The 20,468-nt window shown below is 37.2% G+C and overlaps 2 protein-coding genes across 2 annotated transcripts; both read left to right on the top strand.

Moving 5' to 3' along the window:
• The first annotated feature begins 6,852 nt into the window (after positions 1 to 6,852).
• LOC120724027 (C-X-C motif chemokine 10-like) lies at positions 6,853 to 8,056 on the top strand. Its single transcript, XM_040015933.1, has 4 exons — positions 6,853 to 7,033; positions 7,150 to 7,270; positions 7,504 to 7,581; positions 7,747 to 8,056. Exons 1-4 carry the CDS (start codon positions 6,970 to 6,972, stop codon positions 7,802 to 7,804), a joined length of 321 nt encoding a protein of 106 aa, XP_039871867.1. The 5' UTR covers positions 6,853 to 6,969; the 3' UTR covers positions 7,805 to 8,056.
• Positions 8,057 to 11,282: 3,226 nt separating this feature from the next.
• On the top strand, positions 11,283 to 18,693 carry kiaa1191 (KIAA1191 ortholog). The gene is made up of 8 exons (XM_040015932.1): positions 11,283 to 11,462; positions 12,895 to 13,016; positions 13,150 to 13,334; positions 13,516 to 13,627; positions 13,835 to 13,962; positions 16,690 to 16,829; positions 16,952 to 17,127; positions 17,772 to 18,693. The coding sequence occupies exons 2-8, from the start codon at positions 12,989 to 12,991 to the stop codon at positions 17,975 to 17,977; spliced, it is 975 nt and encodes a 324-aa protein (XP_039871866.1). The 5' UTR covers positions 11,283 to 11,462; positions 12,895 to 12,988; the 3' UTR covers positions 17,978 to 18,693.
• The last annotated feature ends 1,775 nt before the right edge of the window (positions 18,694 to 20,468 follow it).

Below are 20,468 nucleotides of genomic sequence, written 5' to 3'. Positions count from 1 at the left end.
TAGACATAGAAGAGAACAAAAGGCAGAAGAGTTTTGAAGGTCCTAGTAATTAAAGAAATTAGAAGAAAGCTTTTCTGACAGTTCAGCCTGTGTTGAAGTTGATCGTAACAAATATTAATTTTCAAGCTCATTAGAATTGTAAAAACTCAGTTTTTGCCTTATATATTATATTTGCTATTTTCCTAACAAAACGTGTATGGAAACTAGTTGGCTCAAGACTTTTGCACAGTGCTGAAGAAAGTACTTTAAAACACGTGTGTTTTTACATTATGTGTAAAAATGTAAAAACACATAATGAAAACGCTCCACAGAGCGTTTTTTCTTGTGTTGATCAATCGGGGTTACTAGAAAGTAGCAGCAGTGACTATGAGTACCGAATACGATTATTGTGACTGGAGGAAGTAAATCATTTTAGTTCTTCCGTACGCAATATTTATATGAGCAAAATAATGCCAAAAAAGTTGCTGATTGTAAGGTTATTTATTTCTCTGAAAGCAATGGCTTTTAAACCAAATATCAGATTTTTTTATAGAGTCTGGGACTTATTGGTAGTATGGGAAACCTTATCTGCAACCAGATTATCATACACATTATTATTACTGTTGCCACTTCTTATTATTGCTTAAGTAAAAGAAGAAGAGATTTGTTGGGGGGAGAACCACAAGTACCCTGAGGATGAGATATGTTTTAATCAAATATATATTTGCTGTATATAATGCTTAGTGTGTGTGTTAGATTTCTATGTTCAGTGTTGCACATGCAGTATCATGTACTTTCACTGGTGTTGATACAACGTTATTATAATGTTATTATAACTGAAGAATTCTTTCAGCCAATAAAGGAAGAAAAAAAAAGAAAAACACCATAAAAACCATAAAGAAAAGAAAAGATGTGTCAGCGTTAAGAGGGAGAAAGATTTGGTGGTTGCAGGAAAATATTCTTAGTGGTTTTGACACGCTGCATTTCACACTTACCTCAACAGGAAGATGCGATCTATTTGCATCAAACTGACAGTTGACTACTAGTAAATTATTAATAATTGTTATTATTATTTAGATTTTTGGTGTAGCAAGTGTTTCAGTAAAGATTTTCAACTGTCAAGACCCAGTGTGTGATTTTAGTGTTCCCTTAATTTCCCTTGTTTTTGAGCAGTATAAATATACCTCAGTAATTTACTAAGGTTTTGTATTGTGTTTTAGGCACACTATGGTAACAGGTCAGCAGCCTGTTAGCCCTGCAACACACTGGTGATTTGTCCAGGATGTACCCCGCTTTTCACCCTATGATAACTGGGATAGCTCCCCCACCCACCCAACCACCGCGACCCTGATAAGGATAAGCCGAAGCGAATGGATGAATGGATGGACTAAGGTAACTCTTCCTTATCTAAACTGTCTTCTACTACATATTTCAACTATATAGTACCACTGATCCATAAACAATTAAAAAATAAGGAAGCATCTTAACCATGTTGTGGAAAAAGTTCACCACACTTGGGAACCACACATACACATGTGAAACTTTTCACAGGATTCTTTGCGAGACTCGTGAAAAACTCCCCATGATTCAACAGCTCGTTGAACACATTTAACAGCAACAAGTTGACACGGGTTTTCGGTATGACTTTTGAAAGATTCGTCTGTCACATTGCTGAGGAATTTCAATGCCCTCTCTTTACAGTGCTTCTTAAGTTCATTGAGGTTTGTCGGCATTTGTTCATGCACAGCTCTCTTGAGGCCTCTCCGAAGTATTTCAGTCAGGTTGAGGTCTAGCTTTTGCCTGGGCCATTGGAGCACTCCAATTCTTTTCTTTTTCAGTCTGCTTTTTGTTTTGTTTTTATCAAAATTAATTCATTATGCAAAATGTTTAAGAAATAAATGTCCATGTGTCTTTGCCTGTTCACACAAACATTCAGAATACAAGTTCATCTCTGTGAGAATTTTTAATTGTTATGCAAAAAGGTTTAATGTTCTCTTGTAATGTATCATATTACCACAAAATGTCAAAATGTTGTACCACCAGCCACAGAGCTGAGAAGGAGTGGGGGTGGGGGTGGGAGGGTTGGTATCCAGTGCTGTTTTGAGCATCATAGGCTTGTTGTGTGACCCAATTTCACCCAAGCTTTGCCTGTCAGACGGATGACCTCACATTTGACTCTATAAAACTTTAGCATACAAGGATTTCATGGTCAATTCAATCACTGCAAGATCCCTGTGGCTGCAAAACAAGCCCAAATCATCACCCCTCCACCACCGTGCCTGACAGCTGGTACGAGGTGTTTGTGCTGTTATGCGTTTGTTTTGTAGCAGACGTGGTGCTGTGCATTATCACCCAACGTCTGCACTTTGGTTTTATTGGTTTCATCTATCCAGATCCATCTATCCATTGTTCCAGAACTCTTGTTGTTTGTTCAGATGCTACTTGGCGAACTTTGGCCACGTTGCCGTGTGATTTTTAGAGAGAACAGTCTTTTCCAGGCAATCTTTCCAAACAAGCCGTACTTGTTCACTTTTTCTTAAATTATGCTGTCATTAACTTTTCTTTCTTATTTTCTTTGTTCTTTGAATCCAAACCTGAATGCTTCAGAGCAGCAAACTTTCAAAATGTCGGCTTTTATAGGTGTGCCTGCACTTGCTTATGATGAATGGCTTGAGTGCATCTTATTTCCTATGGAAGTGTCAAGTTGTACCATTGTGTACTTTCACCTGGCTACATAAACTCTTGTGAAAACTTCCGTTTACATCTTCTCAACCTTATGAGTTTAGATCACGATCTAAACAACAAAGCCTGAAGCAACACCTTTTATAAAGTTGTAGTTTTTTAATTCAAAGCCTTTGAGTTGGAGTCTGCATGACTTATGTGCATAAAAAATTAGAAAATCCCTTTAAATTGTTTCCTCTTTCCTTTTCCACAACAAGAAATATTGTTTAGTCGCTTTGTATTTCATCATACCTCCACTCCTACTAAGAAATATCACTTTTTAAATGAAATGAGAAGTGCAACCACACTGGGCTTGTCTAGAAAATTTGTACAGGAAGAGACTCTGCTGATGTTGCTAGTTCCTGTTGGTTTATTCCTATACGGGGTCACACATTGTGGTATTCACCACAAGTAAAGCGGCACACATCCTCACAAAAAGGAAATATAGTCTTAATATGTAAGGTTGGCAATCCCCTTATATACACAAACTCACTTTGACCCCACTACCATTAGGGCTAATAGGGAGGGGAAAAAGCCACTTTCCATTTATGTTCCTGGCCATATCTGTTCCACCGCTCTCCGTTGGACTGCAGCTGCACCACATTTTTGTCCCTGTGCCAGAATATTTGAAAGAACAAGCTGTACCCACAAAAGGGAAAAGCCATTAAATATTAACAAAAAGTACATATAAAATATTCAAGCGTGCTAAGTGCACGGAAATACAGTTAATCTGCGTTGGAAGCACTGAATAAAAAAGCGTGATTTCTAAATCTCTCTGTGAGAGCAGGTTTTGATTTGATTTATAGTTTTCTACACATTATAAGCGCTTCTGTGTCGTTTTAGAGAGGTCACACTTGCTGACCAAGCGACTACTGGTGTTCAGTCTGGCACCGCAAGAAAAAAAGTCCCCATTCTCGCTTTTTATTGGAAGGGAAGATCCCTGTGTCTTAAAATAGCATGCCTCCACTTTGACATTTGTTTGAATCTTTGGTTTAATATTTTACATTTAATCTTCAAATCCAATGAATTTTGTTTTTTTAAAGTTCTTTTTGCATGCAACCTCTCAGAAAGCCCTTTTAAAATTGTATTAAATTTTAAATTAAACATTACAGTGCTTGAACCATCATTTCTGCCCCCAAAAACAGATTTTCACACTTAAGTATTGAAATCGATGTGAATGATTTGGATTGCAGCAGCCCACCATCACGGGACATCACCTACATCATCCCAGACGTAGACAGATATGTCAGAAGTTGCAGTAAGTCAAACCAAAACCTTCTGCATGGCTGCAAACGAGATGTTTTGTAGTTTGGGTGAATACCAAACATGTTTCTGAAGTCCTCAGAGTTGACATTTTAGAGACATAACCCCTTTGATTAATACTATAAACACTAATTTCATCCTCCTTTCCTCATTTTTTTAAGCTGCTGGTTCTCTACATCACAGCTTTTACAGGAAACTAATGTGAATTCTTCTTATTACATCACTTTCTGTTTCATTCTGGCTTTCTGACCTTCTTGCAGCTGAAAATAGGTTATTAAAAAAAAGAAGAAAATAAAAGTTGATTGAATTTCAGTTTGCCAAGCGTCAAATGAAAAGGGAAATAAAACTGAAACTCCGAAGCTTTCTTTTGAAACCATATTTGCTCAAGGCTTTGATCTTGGTGGCTTTTCTTATCAGATCTGATCAGATTTTATCTGGTGTGTCACCATCAAACCAAAGACAGAAGGCAGATAGTCAGATAAGTCAGAGATTACCGATTTATTCACACCAGAAATGTCACAAATGTACAACTACCGTTTACTACAAATGGAAAGAAATAAAACAAAGCTGCGTGTTTTTCCGAGCACTCACACCTTTCTCATTTGGAGATGAGAATGCTAAAGGTGTCAAACCACTGATGCATGTAACATCATGCCCTCGTGTTGCAAAATAAAAAAAAAAAGAAAGAAAGAAAGAAAGAAAGAGAGAAAAAGCCCACATGTTGTGTAAGTTGTTCAAATATCTGCCTTTGTTATGATAGCAATAAAAATAATTTCATTAAAAAATTCCACAAAGCTTGATATGAAGGAGGAAATGTTAAATCCATTATTATTTTGGGGCAGAAAGTTAAAACATAAAATAAAACATAACTTTAAAAAAGTTATAGGAATAAAGCAGGTAAGCTAAGCAACTAATTATTAATGCAAACATGTTTTTTTAAGCAAATGTTAGGATTATATGAGATGGTGCATTGTGGAAAATGCACGTGTGAGTGAACTGTATGTTTAATGGAAGCAGAAGTTGTCATTTTTTAACTCTGAAACACTTTAATCTGCCCCCATTTTTATATATTTTTTTTTCAGTCTATTATGAATTTGATATAAAGAACATGAAATTCAACATAATTTTCAGCTCTCACAAAACCATAGCCTGTACATCTAAATAGTGGCAGCTTTCTAGTTTGTTAACCAAGGCCTTGAGAGCTTATTTTATGTACAGCATGTGTGTGTGAGCTTTCAATATCCGCTGCAATGCCGATGTGTTGCAATAACTGCAACTAAATGTTTCCTGTAAAAGCTGCTTAGTCCAACACACTAACTTAGATGACTTTATCCCTCCATTTAGAATGGCTACAGCTCTGGGATATTTGACAGTTTGCTCACATTAAGTCTTCTAGAGACAACTGATACCCCTGAGAACTCTTATTTTCCAGCAATGGGCTCTATAATGTATTATCTTTTCTGCATTAAGTTTAAACTCACAGCTTACTTAGTTAGATATATCTTACTAGGACCTCATTCTACCTTCAGCAATTACAGCCGTAATTGTTTGCAGCATTGATTCAACACATTGCAAAAACATTCCCCACAGATTTTGGTCCATAAATTAACACGACAGCATCACACGGGTGCTGTAGATTTGCCAGCTACACATCCATGATGATCTACTGGACTGACATCTGACAGATGAGGAGGTCATTTGAGTACGGTGCACTCACTGCAATGTTCAAGAAACTGATGTGAGATGATTTGAGTTTTGTTACACTGCTCAACTGATATCAAGGGGCCCAAATAATGCCAGGAAAAGATTCCCTACATCATTAAACCACCACCAGCCTGAACTGTTGACGCAGAGCTGGATGGATCCATGTGCCCATGTTCTTTCTGACCCTATCACCTACATGTTGACTCATCAGACCAGTCAATGTTTTTCCATCTTATGTTATGCAATTTTGGTGAGCCCATGTAAATTTTAAGCTTCAGGTTCCTGTTGTTAGCTGACATGAGTGTCACTTCTTGTGGTCTTCTGCTGCTGTAGCTCATCTGCTTTGAGGTTCAGTGTGTTGTGTATTCACAACAAATGCTCTTCTTCATACCTTGATTGTAACAAGTGGTTAAATGAGTTGCTGTTGCCTTGTATCACCTCGACGCGACTAAATCATTCTCCTCTGACTTCTGGCGTCAACAAGGAATTATCCCACAGAGAACTGCTGCTCACTGGATATTTTCTGTTTTTCAGGCCGTTCTCTGTAAACCCTTGAGATTGTTGCTCAGGAAAATCCCGGTAGATTAGCAGTTTCTGAAATACTCAAATCAGCACAACAGGCACCAGCAAACATGTGACATTATAACTCCTAAATTACCTTGCTTCCTCATTCTGATGCTCTGTTTGAATCATGTGTACAATCCTAAATGCACTTATTTGGTGCCATATGAATATTTAACATGGCCCAAATGTTTTTCCTTTTATTTCTCACAGGTTAGAAAGGTTTCTCTTCTCACATGACCTAAATGTTTTGATGGTTGATGTGGGGTTTTTTTTGTTTTGTTTTTATCAAAATTAATTCATTATGCAAAATGTTTAAGAAATAAATGCCCTTGTGTCTTTGCCTGTTCACACAAACATTCAGAATACAAGTTCATCTGTGTGAGAACTTTTAATTGTTATGCAAAAAGGTTTAATGTTCTCTTGTAATGTATCATATTACCACAAAATGTCAAAATGTTGTACCACCAGACACAGAGCTGAGAAGGAGTGGGGGGGTTGGAGGGTTGGCTTTTTCTATTTTGTGGCATTTTTGAGTTTCACTTTCCACTCTCAAAAATTTCCCTTTGTCACAGGAAAGATTACGTATGCAGCCAAAGTAAGTATTTAAGAGCCCACTCTGAGTCGAATCCTCACAGCACTCCTGTCAACAATCAGTCTTTAATTGTTGCAAGACTCTCTCTGGCTTCATTATTATCTTTGCTGCACGTTTTCAGCACCAGTGTCATCTTGAAACCAGCAATGTCCACCCTCATCAAAGCGTTTCTGCTCCTGGCTGTCATGGTCTGCATCTCCCAGGCCCAACGTAAGTTTCTTTCTTTCTTTGTCCTTTTAGATGATTTAGATTCTTGGTTGAAATTACGCAAACTTGAATTTGTGCACGTCAAATATTAATTTCTTTTTCATTGCCTTCTTTTCTAGTCAAACAATCAGGACAGCAGTGTCTGTGTCACCGTGTCAGGAATCTTAGCGGCATGAAGACTGACATAAAGGACATACAGATCTACCCAGCAACCATCTTCTGCAACAAAGTGGAGATTGTGTAAGTTTTTTTTAATATGACTTTTTTTTTTCATTATTACTTTTGATAAATTCAACATGAAGATTTGCTAAGCTTTAATAAAGCATCACACAAGAAATTGCACGACAGTGCAAATTAAATGCATCCTAACTAAAAATGCCTTTTTAAGGTAGATAATGATTTTTGAAAAATACTTGTAGGATCCTTAGCTTTTCCATTTAAATTGAACTTACCTCTATTTTCTATTTCAACAGTGTTACCTTGAACAGTGGCCTCCGCTATTGCTTGAACCCCGAACAAAAAAATGTGAAAAGGCTCCTGACTAAAATCATGTGAGTACACTTCACCACACTCATCCAAGTTTTACATCCAGTACACTGATTGTCTAAATGATAATGTTAGATTATTAGTGAATCGCTTCAGTTTATAGAAATAAAGTAATAAATGACATTTTTTTTCTAATGAGTGCACTGTTTGTTTGTTTTTTGTGAATTTAGGGATAAAAAGCAGAAGACCACTTCCTCCCCAGTGGAACCCTCCACAGCTGCCATGTGATTGTCTTTTAAGCTCTCTGAAAGAAAAAGCACCTCATATGACCTCTGAACCCTCAACAAAGTCACCTTGACAAAAACAAAAAAACATGGACATGAAATGATTGTGGGTTTTTTTATTTAATTTTTTTTATATGTGCTTATATTTTATCTCCACTCTGTTGTATCCTGTTTTTATTCTTCTGTGTTTTTGTAAATAGATGAATGTCTCTTTGTACTTCTTGATATTTTTTTAATAAAACTTTTAGCTCTTAAAGATTTGTTTCCTCATATTTCATGCCAGTAGGATTTTGTGTCTATACAAACATTTGAACTACTGATCTCTTTAGAATGTATAAACAGCCTAGTTGACATTAATAAACTGATGATTAATCATTAATTACTGTGTCAGAGGTCAGCGAGCAAGAAGGGAGTAGCATATGTGCAGCTATCCTCTATAATTAATAATATCAATTCAACATTAATAAACACCTCAAACACAAAACATTACAAAGTGCTGCATTATTGCAAAACAGTCTGCGCATTCAAAACAGTCTTGCATGTGTGGGACGTGCACATGTGTTTTCCACACTTATTAAAATGGCACAGTGGCAGAATGATTAAGACTTTCCTCTTACAGTAAGAGGTTTCATAGTGTGAACCTCAGCTGGGGTCTTTCTGTGTGGAGTTGGCAGCTCCTCCCAGTGCCTGAGTGGGTTTTCTCTGGGTACTCCAGCTTCCTCCCATCATCCAAAGACATGCGTATTAGGTAAACTCGTGGTTCTAAATTACATGAAGTGGTTAAAGTGTTTGAATTGTACAGAATAAAACACTGTACACTCAAATATAAAAGGTTCTTCATCCTTAAAAGTAACAATTAAGCAAAACGCAACCAAAATGTAACATATTACGGTACATTTTATTTATGTAGTAACATTAAATGGGGAAACTTATATGTAAATAAATGAGTTAAAGTCAGTATTTCTGGGCAGAATTATTTTTGGAGTGTATTAATGTATGGTTAAAAAAATGTGACTTGCAGTTAGAGCACTTGCGTTGCGACAGAGTTCTGACAGGCCTGTCCCATAAAAAAAACATGCAGACAGTGTATGTGCAGTCTCACAATTTCAGTATTCCCGAAAACCAACATTTACCTTATTTTGACCGACGCTGGTGGATTTAATATTTAGTATGAAGTATGTATGGGTCAAATTTGATTCTGAACAGCCACGGTATATAAAAATTTGAATCATCTTTACACCAGTGTAAATATATATATATATATATATATATATATATATATATATATATATTATACAAAATAAATATATATATATATATATATTTTTTTTTTGTGTGTGTATTTTCAGTCACTTCAGTCATCAAATTCCTGTGACTAAAAGAAAAGAATTTCAGTTGTTTTTACATCTGTTAAAATTGAAAATGGGTCAAATATGACCCAAACAGCATGAAAGGATTAAAGATCAAGTGTGCGCTTTCTCTTTAAGGGCTGTAACTGTTCATATGCTACACCAATAGTGCTATCTTGTGGACCAGCGCTGGTAATGCAAAGTATAAAAATTAAAAATTGTCCATATAATCAGTTGCTTCTATCTTTACTTACAATCTATGAGATTCTCTTTTGAATTCTTGCAGTAGTGATTGAATTTGAATATTAATTTGACTAAAAACTGATCAGACTTTGATGTCATTTGTAGTATTTTTAAAGAAAATGGCTTGATATTGCACATCAGTGCAAAAATAATCAGCTAAAAATTACTAAAATACGTCTCAGGGAAATGGAAAATATTATAGAATTTTCCACTTGAATTAGTCTTTTAACATAATGAAACACAGCGGCAACATTTAGCACATGCAAACAGCACAGCACAGCCAGTCACACACACAATCCTGCTATACATAACAAGAGGTAGAGGCTAAAGGAGACAAAATCAAACAAACAAACAAGACGGTTGATTTTAAGCAGGTTTGAGTTGCTGAAAAAAATGATATTCTAGAAATATGAAGGTATGAGACCAAAGAATGGAGCATGAATGTTCCCTCTAATTCTGAATTGTATTAATTTGACCCATGAGATGATTTTCATTTATTTTTTAGTCCTGTTCTAGTTATACTTTATTTATACGTTTTGCTTATATATTTAATTAGTCCCTTCAGGATCTTACTCTCTGTATTCCACTTTGTCCTCCTCCCATGTTAAGTTTATTCATGTGTAAGCATTTCTTATTCTTATTCATGTCCCATTTTAGTTTTGTAATAATTTGTCTTCTGTGTTTCATGTTTAATTTTATTTCACCTCCTAGCTCGTTGCCATTGTCTTCACCTGTGTCAGACCTTGTGTCTGTTTATCCTCCTGTTTTCAACCTCCTGACATGTGTGTATAAATAGTCCTGTCTTACTGTCTTTGAGAACTTATTTCTTCCTCTTTCAGATTCCTGCACTTGGTTCCCTTTCCTGCAATCACAACAGCTAGTCCAATTAGAATATTACATATAAAAAATGTAAAATATAGTATGAATTTCTCTCCTGGAGAAACCACAAGTAGACAGTATATCAACTTTCACATTGACTATTCAAAACCGTGAGAGCTTTGTGTGTGTGTGTGTGTGTGTGTGTGTGTGTGTGTGTGTGTGTGTGTGTGTGTGTGTGTGTGTGTGCTTTCAGCGTCAGCTGTGATGACCCATTTCTGTTGCAATAACTATTACAAAATGTTTCTTGTAAATGCTGAACAGTTCAAGATGCTGACTCAGAAGACTTGCAACCCAACCCTCCATTCAGAACAGCTTCACCTCTGGGATATTTATGGAAGAGGTTACACACTTTCAAGCAGATTGCCAAGCATTGAAATTAAGAAGTTAAAGTCTGGCATCAAATAGTACACATGACACTGAAGCTGCAAACAGACTGGGATTACAGGGTCCAGTCAGCAGTCAGCAATGTCCTCACTGACAGGGGTGGCTGAACTTTCCAGAGTCCTATAGGCTGCTATCCACCACACCCTCATCCACATAATTTGCATGTGCATTCCCTGAACCCAAGGGTGACCTTAGCCATCTACCAATCCTTTTACCACGGCTAGACCTCAGTCTAACCTTAGCTTTGAAACCAAGTCTTAAACTGCAGTTCCTTTTAAATAAAAGGTCAGGATCTTACAAGGCCCACAACGCTGATCAAGTCTAATCTTTGCAGATAACCCTTTAAACTTCACCATTACTGCAACTGCTCTTATGTAAAACGCTAAAGTTTAAAAATAAAAAAGATCTAAAGTTTTAAATGATAAGAATGAATGGGGATTAGGCATTCACTGCAGATTCAAGCAAACCTGCCTTATCGCCTCAGCTTTGAAGTATAACATTCAGGATTGTTATGAGGTGATAAAATATACACAGTAACGATCTTGATCTATTGCACCACACCAAAACATACTGAGTCAAGTTTCAGCGGATCCCTCCGCGGCGGCTTAGGCTGCTGCCAAGGAGGTACGTTCACCGTGACGTGGGCATATGGACTCTATTTGCATGTCCAAAAGTCATGGATAAACTAGCCGGCAAACAAACAAACAATATCTTTTTGTTCGTTATCCCAAATCGGCGCGACAGTGGCAACGAAATCACTGCAGCTGTGGAGTAATTTCAGAGGGACAGTGAGAGAAATCTTCACGGGTGAGTTTTAAGTTTTAAATATACGATGAAGGGATCGTGCAAATTCTGGACAACCTAAAATGTAGATCTTGTATGTATATACAGACTAAATGTATAGCCTATTGCAAATCACATCATTTTAAAGTGGTTTAAATGGGCTTCTCTGTTTTTACATGCATGTATTTTTCTCGGAAAACACTGCAGCGTGAGTCATGTGTCATTCCTCATTCATTACAGCTAGTTTGCTTTTTTTTTAAATCCTACACCGATACGAGTCAAACATCCCCATGACTTCTTTTCTTTCGGGGGAGGGGTGTGTGTGTGTGTTTTTTTTTCTTTTTTCTTTTTGCAAGTCACTGTATCTAGCTTCCATGAGCGCCGACGTGAACAGCACGATGTCAGCTGTCTGGAAAGTAGACCGGACTACTAAACACCACCGACCCGTGTCTGCAAAATCTGAATTCTGCTGCAATATGTATGAGAAACATGTCACATTCTGAGTTCATTTAAGAGCGCATTCAGCTGGAAAGTGAGCTCAGATCACGGCGATTGGGAGCTAAACAAGACTGAGTGTGGTTTTATTCGACTGAATAGGGAACTAACTAACTGTGGATCAGCTGTCAGACGGAAATGAAAAAGTGTCATTTCCTTGTTTAATCCAGAGCTCGGTTGTGTTGTAGTGTTGTGCGATACTACAGATTGTGATATCAATCTGCTACCAAGAAAATACACTAAATAAAGTGTCAATATACCGATGCCGAATATGTTGTAGTTGTATCATGATTTATGAAAGGGATCATCATTATTCTGCGATTTCTAAACACATTTTAACATTCACTACATACTCACTGTGCTTTTTTTCTTTCCAAAATAATGATTTAGCAAAATAAAAGCATACCTTTCAACTTTTCATATATTTTCAAAACTGTTTTTTTTGTTGTTTTTTTTTACCTGAAATGTAAATATTCCTGTCTCTAAACACTTTTGGGTCAGCTTCTGATGCTTTGATGTGTTAGAAATGTATTAAAAATCTTTTGAAATTATTCATTGGGCTGAATACTGAACTTAAATGATAGAAAAAAGTGTCAATCTTGTCACGCTAGTATTAATCTGATACCAGTACTATCGACATTTGGGTAAATTTGGCCACCTCTGCTGTGCTCCTCTGCTATCAGCAGGAATTTATGTGTGACTGATATTAATGGCGCTGCTGTAATCAAACTCTGTATTTCTATTTAAGGCAGGTCAGGACATCTTGCACCGTGTTCAGTAATTAATGTCTGCTGTGTTTATTTTTTTCACTTACCCATAATCATGTTGTTAAACATATTCATAGAGTACATGTGTAGGCCTACCTTCTTCCCCAGGTAAAAGAAATGACATTAGTGAGCAGTGTTTTACATTCGTTTCTGTGAGCCTAATAACTTTCCGTGTCTGGTGTCATGTGATGAAGTGGTCAGATCTGAGTCCAGCATCAAGCTGAGTGTCAGGTTAACGGCCAAGCTGTCAGACCCCACCGTCTCCTGCAGTCAGCTGCTCAGAACATAATGGCCTCAGGACGGGGAGACATTCCAGGTAAACAAGATTTGAGATATGGCAGAGTTAAACTGTGAGACAAGTGATTATCTTGTACTGATAACAGAAGTTTTTTCTCTTGTTTATTTGTTTGTTTATTTACACAGTAATGTGTCCTTTTCCTTCATTTCAGTACTTGAGTCCGGCACGCCGTCCTGCCTCATGGGTGCATTATCATCTCCAATTGGAATACAACGACACAATATCAGCTATGATGAGAACATGGATGGCCCTATGCATTCCCCACCTTCTGACTTGACTGTCAACATCCTGTGGAAAGAACCTGTTATCCCACAGAACAGGTTCAGGAAAACTGAGGTGCTCCCCTGTTTACCCTTATTTTCTAACCCACGTTGTTTTGAATTGGTTACCGGAACAAAATGATCCTTGTATTAGTTGCGTGTAAATGCTTCTTGAATGTTAGGTGCGTGCACTTTTGATTTGCTCCATTTCTAATAGCTTGTAAGTGCAGCCTAACACTTAGGATTTGTGTGACTAGGAAGGGAAGAGTGGTGGGAAGTTACTGAGCGTTGAGGGAGCACCATCAGCCAAGTCTCCTGGGCCTGTGGTGAAAGCCAAAGCCACCACTTTAATGAGCTCGCTAAGGATCAGTAAGTCCACGAAAGCAACTTCACTAAACAACTTTATTTAAAAATATAGAGTTACTTAACAAGACCACTGTCCACTACATGAATTATGATGCTCAGAACGACTTGGCTCCCACTTAAACAATCTTAAGAGTGTTAGTGGAGCTATGCTGGAGTGCAGCACCTTAAACACACTGACTAGTTGTCTGCAATGTTCCCATAATCCCTCAGAGGAATCCCACAAGAGCCTTGAGGAGTTTGAGCACCAGGCTGGACTAACAGAGTCTGGTTATTACCCTCACAAGGGCCTTTCTGCTGAAGAGACCCACATTCACAGACGAGGTGATGTCACACTGCCGGTGAGTATTAACAGTTTTAATCACTGACCGCAAGTAACAATGAACTCAAAAGAAAATGCACACCTAAATGTTAATTGTCAGAAGGTTGTTGTTATTATTATTACAAAGAGTACATTTAAAAAAAAAACATCATAAATCTGACCCTTATCAAATTAAGTTGATGGACTGGCTCAGATATATATTTAAAGCCTGTGCTACAAGGCAGGATTTCATCTTATTTGGGTAACTACAGAGTTAATCCTGGGTTTTCTTCCAAATGCAGATCACCATAGTAACTTATGCTGTGAAAGTGACCTACTCTGGGGCAGATTATCATGAAAATTAGAGACCTAGTTTTTTAATAGCTTACAATGACTGTCTTTCCCCCGATTAGCATAATTAAGAAGTATATGTTAAACGTTAACATCTACTTTGTATGAATTATGGGCTGGATTTTAGTTTTCATACATGCATGAGCAATTAGTTTTTAGAAAGAAGAGGACAATATATATCCCCCACCACAACTAGCCACCCACCTACAGGTCCTCAAATTTACTATTTACTGACCTAATTCTTATTGACCTCACAAAGTTACTGAATATCATTAAAGTGTAAAGATCACTTAGTAAGGTAAGCTAAGCAAACTTTTACTTAAAGAAACTTGATATGTGCACTTCTAATTACATAACAACATATTGTTAACATGGCAAAACGTCTTGATAAACAAATTACGTAATGAGCTCTGCGCTGGCTCCATAGGCTGTAGTTCTTGCAGTATTGTTGCCAAGCAACGCCCCTGCACAAACCAAACCCCCTCCTTTTTCCTGTTCCCTGAGACGGACCAATCACAGAGCTCCTACCAAAACCAGAAAAGGCCTACTTTGCTGCATAGACTGTATCGTCGTCGTTTTTGTGAAAAATAATCGTCAGTTAAACTGGAAATTATGGACAAAGTGAAAGAAATTGTCGGACCGAGGCGTCAACGAAAAGTTATCATAAAAAGGTTAGTCAGACGTCGCTGCTTTAGTTGACGACAGTCAGGTCGAAGGTGTTGTAGGCCGTTAGCGAAGCTAGCATTCAAACAAACGTATTTATTCGGAACAATAAAAATAAATGATCGGCATATATCAACTACCGTGAATCTCGCAATACAAAGGAGGGGATGGTGGTTTGCGTATTGATGGGTTAAAGTAGTTAACCATTGTGTGGTTCTTGGCCTTGGTTAGCACTGGCTAACTAGCAACCAGCAGACATTTAAAGGCCGTGTTGCTTACCGTGAGTGGAAGCTTCAGGTAAATAAAATAACCTGAAAGGGTAACTTTAGGGGCTTGGGAAGCCCTTCGCACTTGCTAAGTGAGCGTGATGTAAATATATAACTTGGATAATTACTCTGTTTGCCCCGCACTATCATCATTTTACTATCATGAGGCCTAACGCTAAGAAATGAGGCACAGACTGGTGCTGGCATTATTTTTTTTTTTAAACCCTTGTATCTGTATTGAAACCAGATTTCACACAGATTCCACTTTAGGTGGTGTTATTTGAAAAGCGTTTTATTTATTACGTAACTGTAATAAATGTGTTTTGTCTTTTGTTTTAAATACACACGAGGAACAAATCGACTACCAGAGGTTTTCCGTGCGATATATGTGTATTTATTTTTTTTGCTGTGTTAGTGTATTTGTGGTTTTTGTATGTCTTTACTCTTTTTTTATTTATTTTTTTTTATTTCAGCTTTCTGACACTTTATAAGCTATACAGAATTGTTTGCATGTGGCAGGCTGTTGTTGTGACCTCCATGTTGATCGTTCTGGCTGAGGGCCAGTCGGGTTCAAGTAGTGACGAACTAGGTTATTGACCCAAGTAATGTGTTTAAAAGGCCACTACGTTGCTTTGCGCTCTTCATTTGCAAAATGGACTCTACCCAGAGTAGAAAGCAGGACCTCATGCACAATGGAGATATGAGCTTGGAAGGGCATTTGCCATATGATTGGGAATATGCCCATACCGAATGGAAGCTGGGCACTGAAAATGTTTTTCAAGAGATTAGTCATGAACTCAATTTAAGTCTGATGGCAAGTATAGTGGAACTTGGATTTGTTTTTGGGAGGTTTTGCCTTTAGTCAAAAAGTAGCTTTTGTTTACTCTGTACTAAAACTGAAGAGGACTGATGATTGACAAATACATTAACATGGATTTGTTGTTTTTCGTAGGTGTTTCAGGGATTTCAATCAATTTTGTGAAAAAGTCGAAGTTATGTAATGAAAGCTTAATTTGGTGCATAACAGTTCTGTGGTTCTTAATGTGTTTACCGCTTTTTAATGATAAATTAAGATGAGTAATTTTTGCACACTTTGTTTCTAACCTTTGATCTGCGTTCCCACCTGCATAACGTAGTCAATGGCAATAGGCTCTGAGAACCTGTGACGTGCTATTTTTCGATCTGCAAACCAAGTAAAACAGTGTTGACCTTGTGCATTGCGTATTCAGGGATGTTTGCTCTGTAAATACAATTAGTTGTTTCACTGACAGATTAACAAAAGATCATAAAACAACAAACTTACAAACAGGGTCACGGGGGAAACAAAACAGCACTGTTTGTGCTTTTGTGCTGGCCAGACACATGTGGGAAGATTAAAACTGTTTAATACATTTACACTGACAGTGGAGCAGATGGGAGCTTGTGACCTTTTTTTTTTTTTTTTTTTTTTTTAAATAAAAACTGTTTTTGTTTTTCTTGCTGTGCAGAAGTTGAGAATGCCAAGTGGAAACTTTAAGGAGGACAGGCTTACAACATCAGCATCAACCACCCCAAGTGGCACCCCTTCTGTTACTCCCAACATCACCCCCTGCGTTAGTCCCTACTCTTCACCGAGTGTTCATCGCAGGTAGGAACTGTACTATTGTAAAGCCAGTTATCATTCAGCAAAGAAACCCCCTTATATTTATACATTTGTACAATTTCCAATTGGCTGTATGTTCATGTTGTTCTTGGGTAATGGGAATACAGGAACTGGTTTCATCTGAGTCCTGCACCTTTCCTTGCTGCACCTGAGACCCACAGTCCCAACCCAAGCACAGACATGGGAGGAAATGAAGGAGGAGGAGGAGATAGGTGGAGTTTCTTCGGAATCCGATCTGTGGTACAGAAGTCCCCCACTGATCCTGGCTCTGAAACCAGCACAGGTAAAAGATTTGTGCTCATGCCTGTTTCTGTATCTTCAGTCTTTTAGCATTTCTATGCCGATACTCTGCGAATAGGGTGAATTGTCATACCCCTGAACCTTACATCAAAAGAAACTGCACTGACCCTCCCTTTTATTTTCGGGGGAGAAAAAAGTTTGTAAATTGATAGCATTTGAAACTACTTCCTTCTAGTCATACCACAGCCATGTTGAAACCACAACCTGCAGAACTGTTTACAAAGACAGGCCTCGCATCACAGAAACCAAAACAGAAAATGTGATCTTAATCACATGTGATAACATAGCTTGTTTTCACTGTAACATGCATATTTTAACCCTGTAAAAGACTAGACCTTTTTGAGACCTTGAGTTTGTCAGAAAGTTCAATAAACATTCCAGTTTTTTTTTTTTTTTTTTTGTTTTTGTTTTTAAAGAAGAATTTTCTGGCAATTATTTCGTGTTTCAGGCTTTACATGGTTAAATGCAGAATAAGGTGCAATTTAAAAGTTTTCTTATAGAAGCTATAACGGCATGTAGGTGGAATATTTCAGGGAAATTTCACACAGTACACCAGTGATGCTGTGTGTTTCTCTTTGCAGCTCTTAAGTAATTAATGACATCATCTACCACACCTCTCTCCTGCAGGTTTGTCTCTGCAATCTTATTTTGGTCTGCAGAAATCCTCAACCATGGATGGCACCAACACCCAGGTCAACCTCAAGGTTGATGACCCTACAAAATTTATGCCACCCAAGATTGAAATCTCAGACATTGAAGCCAAGCGGCAAAACCCACGGCCGCATAAACTCAAACCTCGGGACATGAATGTTTTGACACCATCGGGCTTCTGAAGACCAGCTATGTAGCTATTCCTCCGATTCCACATTCTCAATGTTTGTTTGTTTGTTTTGTTTTTTTTGTCTGTCCTCTTGTTCCACATTTGCCTCCCTGTCTACCTCTGTTCCCTCTGCCTCCATGCAATTTCACTCAAGCTGGGGGGAATGAGGACCCATAGTACCTACAGTATTAGCTAACTAGCAGCAGACTGCACTGCTTCTCCTCCCCAGCTCACAGATTCAGATCAGTTGCTGTCTGCTGTCTATGCCCCCTCCTCTCGTTCTATCTTATTAGCCAAATAATGCAACAAATGGAGTAACTTCATTTGTAACCCTAACATTGGTACTGCTTCCTATTGCTTTGTCACGTAATGGGTGCGTTGGTATGCATCGCCTAGATGTCCTCGTTCCATTGTCAGCAATGGCTTGAGATTAACGTTGAAATATCTTGCTGCTGATCATGCTAAAGTAGCAAGGTAATTCAATTTATATCTCAAGTTCCTGTCTTTAATAGTTTTTGGTTTAAAGTTATGTAGTGCTTTTCTCCATCAGCATGCAGAGTATCGTGGTATATGACTGATATTGTGCCTAAGGCTGCAATGGGTTTGCTTTTGGCATCAAATTTCAGCTTTTTTTTTTTTTTGTTTGTTTGTTTTGTTTTTTCATTATATGTAAGAGCATCTGTGACCATGTGCCTGCTGAGCTGAAGTTATTTCTTTATATATATATATATATATATATATATATATATATATATATATATATATATATATATATATATATATATATATATATATATATATATATATTTTTTTTTTTTATTTTTTTTTTCTGCTTTAAATCAAGGTTTCTAAATTGTAGGTAGTGCAGTTTGTTGGGTTTGCCACTTTTTATTTTCTTCTTTTAAACGTAGGACTGAAGTGGCCATTGTCAACTTTTCAACTTTTTTTGCGTGTGTGCGCGCGTGTGTGTGTGCGTGTATGTGTGCGTGACTGAAATTTCCTGCTGTTTTGTTTGGGGGGGAAACTGATGAATTCTGCTAATAAAATGCACAAGGGAGCTCTCCCACTTTCATCTGTAAATAAATCTCATTATGAAACTAAATTCCTTTTTGGTTGTTTCTTTAAAAAAAAAAAAAAAAAAAAAAAAGGGGGCGGGGGCTATTCCCAGTATTTCATATTCAGTGCTCTGTTCAAACAGGAAGTGATTCAGAGGCTCCGAGGCAGATGCATCTCATTCGGTGCCAGAATTCCAGTCATGAATTTGAAAATAATACAGGAGGCACGAATCTATGTATGCTTGTCTCACCAATTTGCCAGAGTTAGAGTAGTACTTTGCATTGTACTAAAAATGTAAAATATTGATTAAAATATGAAACTGCTCTTGAGCATCTAAAGTGGCAGTTTTCTTTTGTCCCAGTTTCTTAATAACCAATTCAAATATAACACTTAAAATGTTTTCTTTTTGGTTTTGTTGCTACAAGTCTTTTATAATTGTTAAATGTTGTCCTAATTCATGGATAGACCAGAGATGAGTCCTTATCTTTATATTTTCTATATTTTTTTTTTTTTTCAGACAGAGTATATCTAAACAGTGCAACCCTCTTACTATGCTACTAAAAGAAGATGCATTTAAAGTTTCCTACATTTAGTTGTACTATAGTCATCCTCAACTTTCAGTCCATTACTGTGAAATACTTTCATTTTTCAACAAAAATGCTAATGTTACCCTATTAAACAAACATTACAAATATATATTAGAAGTATTTTTGTCAGTCTACAAAAAAGTAATGCATCCAGTCAACCCTGATAAGAACAGAAGACATTTAAATTTAAAAATGTAAGAATATAAAAATTATGAAATTAGTCTAAATGTTTTTTTGTTGTTGTTTTTTTTTTTTAGCTTACAAAGGTTTAATATATTCCCTTTTTTTTATAGTTACTACTTCGAGTGCTGGTGATACGGTTGTGCCAAGCATGTCATTGTTGGTGGTTCATTTAAATAAAACTGAAATTTACATTGAAAAAAACTTCATGTTTTTTAGCATTTGTGAAACATAAATTGTCCTCCAGTTCTGGAATGACCCATTTATCCATTGTGAAATGCATAAACGCACTATAACCTGTTCATCATTTCCTTTGCTATTGCACCATTTACAGTCATTACTGTAGTGATATAAAGATATAAACTGTGGCGCAACAACTTGGCACAAATATTTTACCTACATTTTTTTCACCACAAGATGGAGCAACAACTTCAACATGAGCTCACGGGATCGCTGTAAGTTTCCTCCTCACTTTGACTCTCAAATTTCACTGTGATGTTACTCGGACTACTTTGCATTAAAAGTTAAAAAGCGATGCACAAATTCTGCAGTTACACTGTAGTAGTAATCAGTTTGTGGGATGTAATGAGATAATGAATTTGACCACACAAGCATAAAAGCCTTTGAGGAGCCAGAGGGAGGTTATTGTTGTCTCCGGTCATCTACTGTGCACACACTGAT

Source organism: Simochromis diagramma, unplaced genomic scaffold, assembly GCF_900408965.1.
Source record: "Simochromis diagramma unplaced genomic scaffold, fSimDia1.1 OVJJ01000685.1, whole genome shotgun sequence".
Classification (NCBI taxonomy): Eukaryota; Metazoa; Chordata; class Actinopteri; order Cichliformes; family Cichlidae; genus Simochromis; species Simochromis diagramma.
This window is presented reverse-complemented; position numbering and strand designations above follow the sequence as displayed.

What these genes read in the sequence shown, in the direction of transcription:
- LOC120724027 (XM_040015933.1), top strand. Translation starts at nt 6,970, where the DNA reads ATGTCCACCCTCATCAAAGCGTTTCTGCTCCTGGCTGTCATGGTCTGC. An exon ending in CTGCATCTCCCAGGCCCAAC is followed by an intron (nt 7,034 to 7,149) that starts GTAAGTTTCTTT and finishes CTTCTTTTCTAG; the next exon opens with TCAAACAATCAGGACAGCAG. An exon ending in TGCAACAAAGTGGAGATTGT is followed by an intron (nt 7,271 to 7,503) that starts GTAAGTTTTTTT and finishes CTATTTCAACAG; the next exon opens with TGTTACCTTGAACAGTGGCC.
- kiaa1191 (XM_040015932.1), top strand. Translation starts at nt 12,989, where the DNA reads ATGGCCTCAGGACGGGGAGACATTCCAG. An exon ending in AGGACGGGGAGACATTCCAG is followed by an intron (nt 13,017 to 13,149) that starts GTAAACAAGATT and finishes CCTTCATTTCAG; the next exon opens with TACTTGAGTCCGGCACGCCG. An exon ending in ACAGGTTCAGGAAAACTGAG is followed by an intron (nt 13,335 to 13,515) that starts GTGCTCCCCTGT and finishes TTGTGTGACTAG; the next exon opens with GAAGGGAAGAGTGGTGGGAA.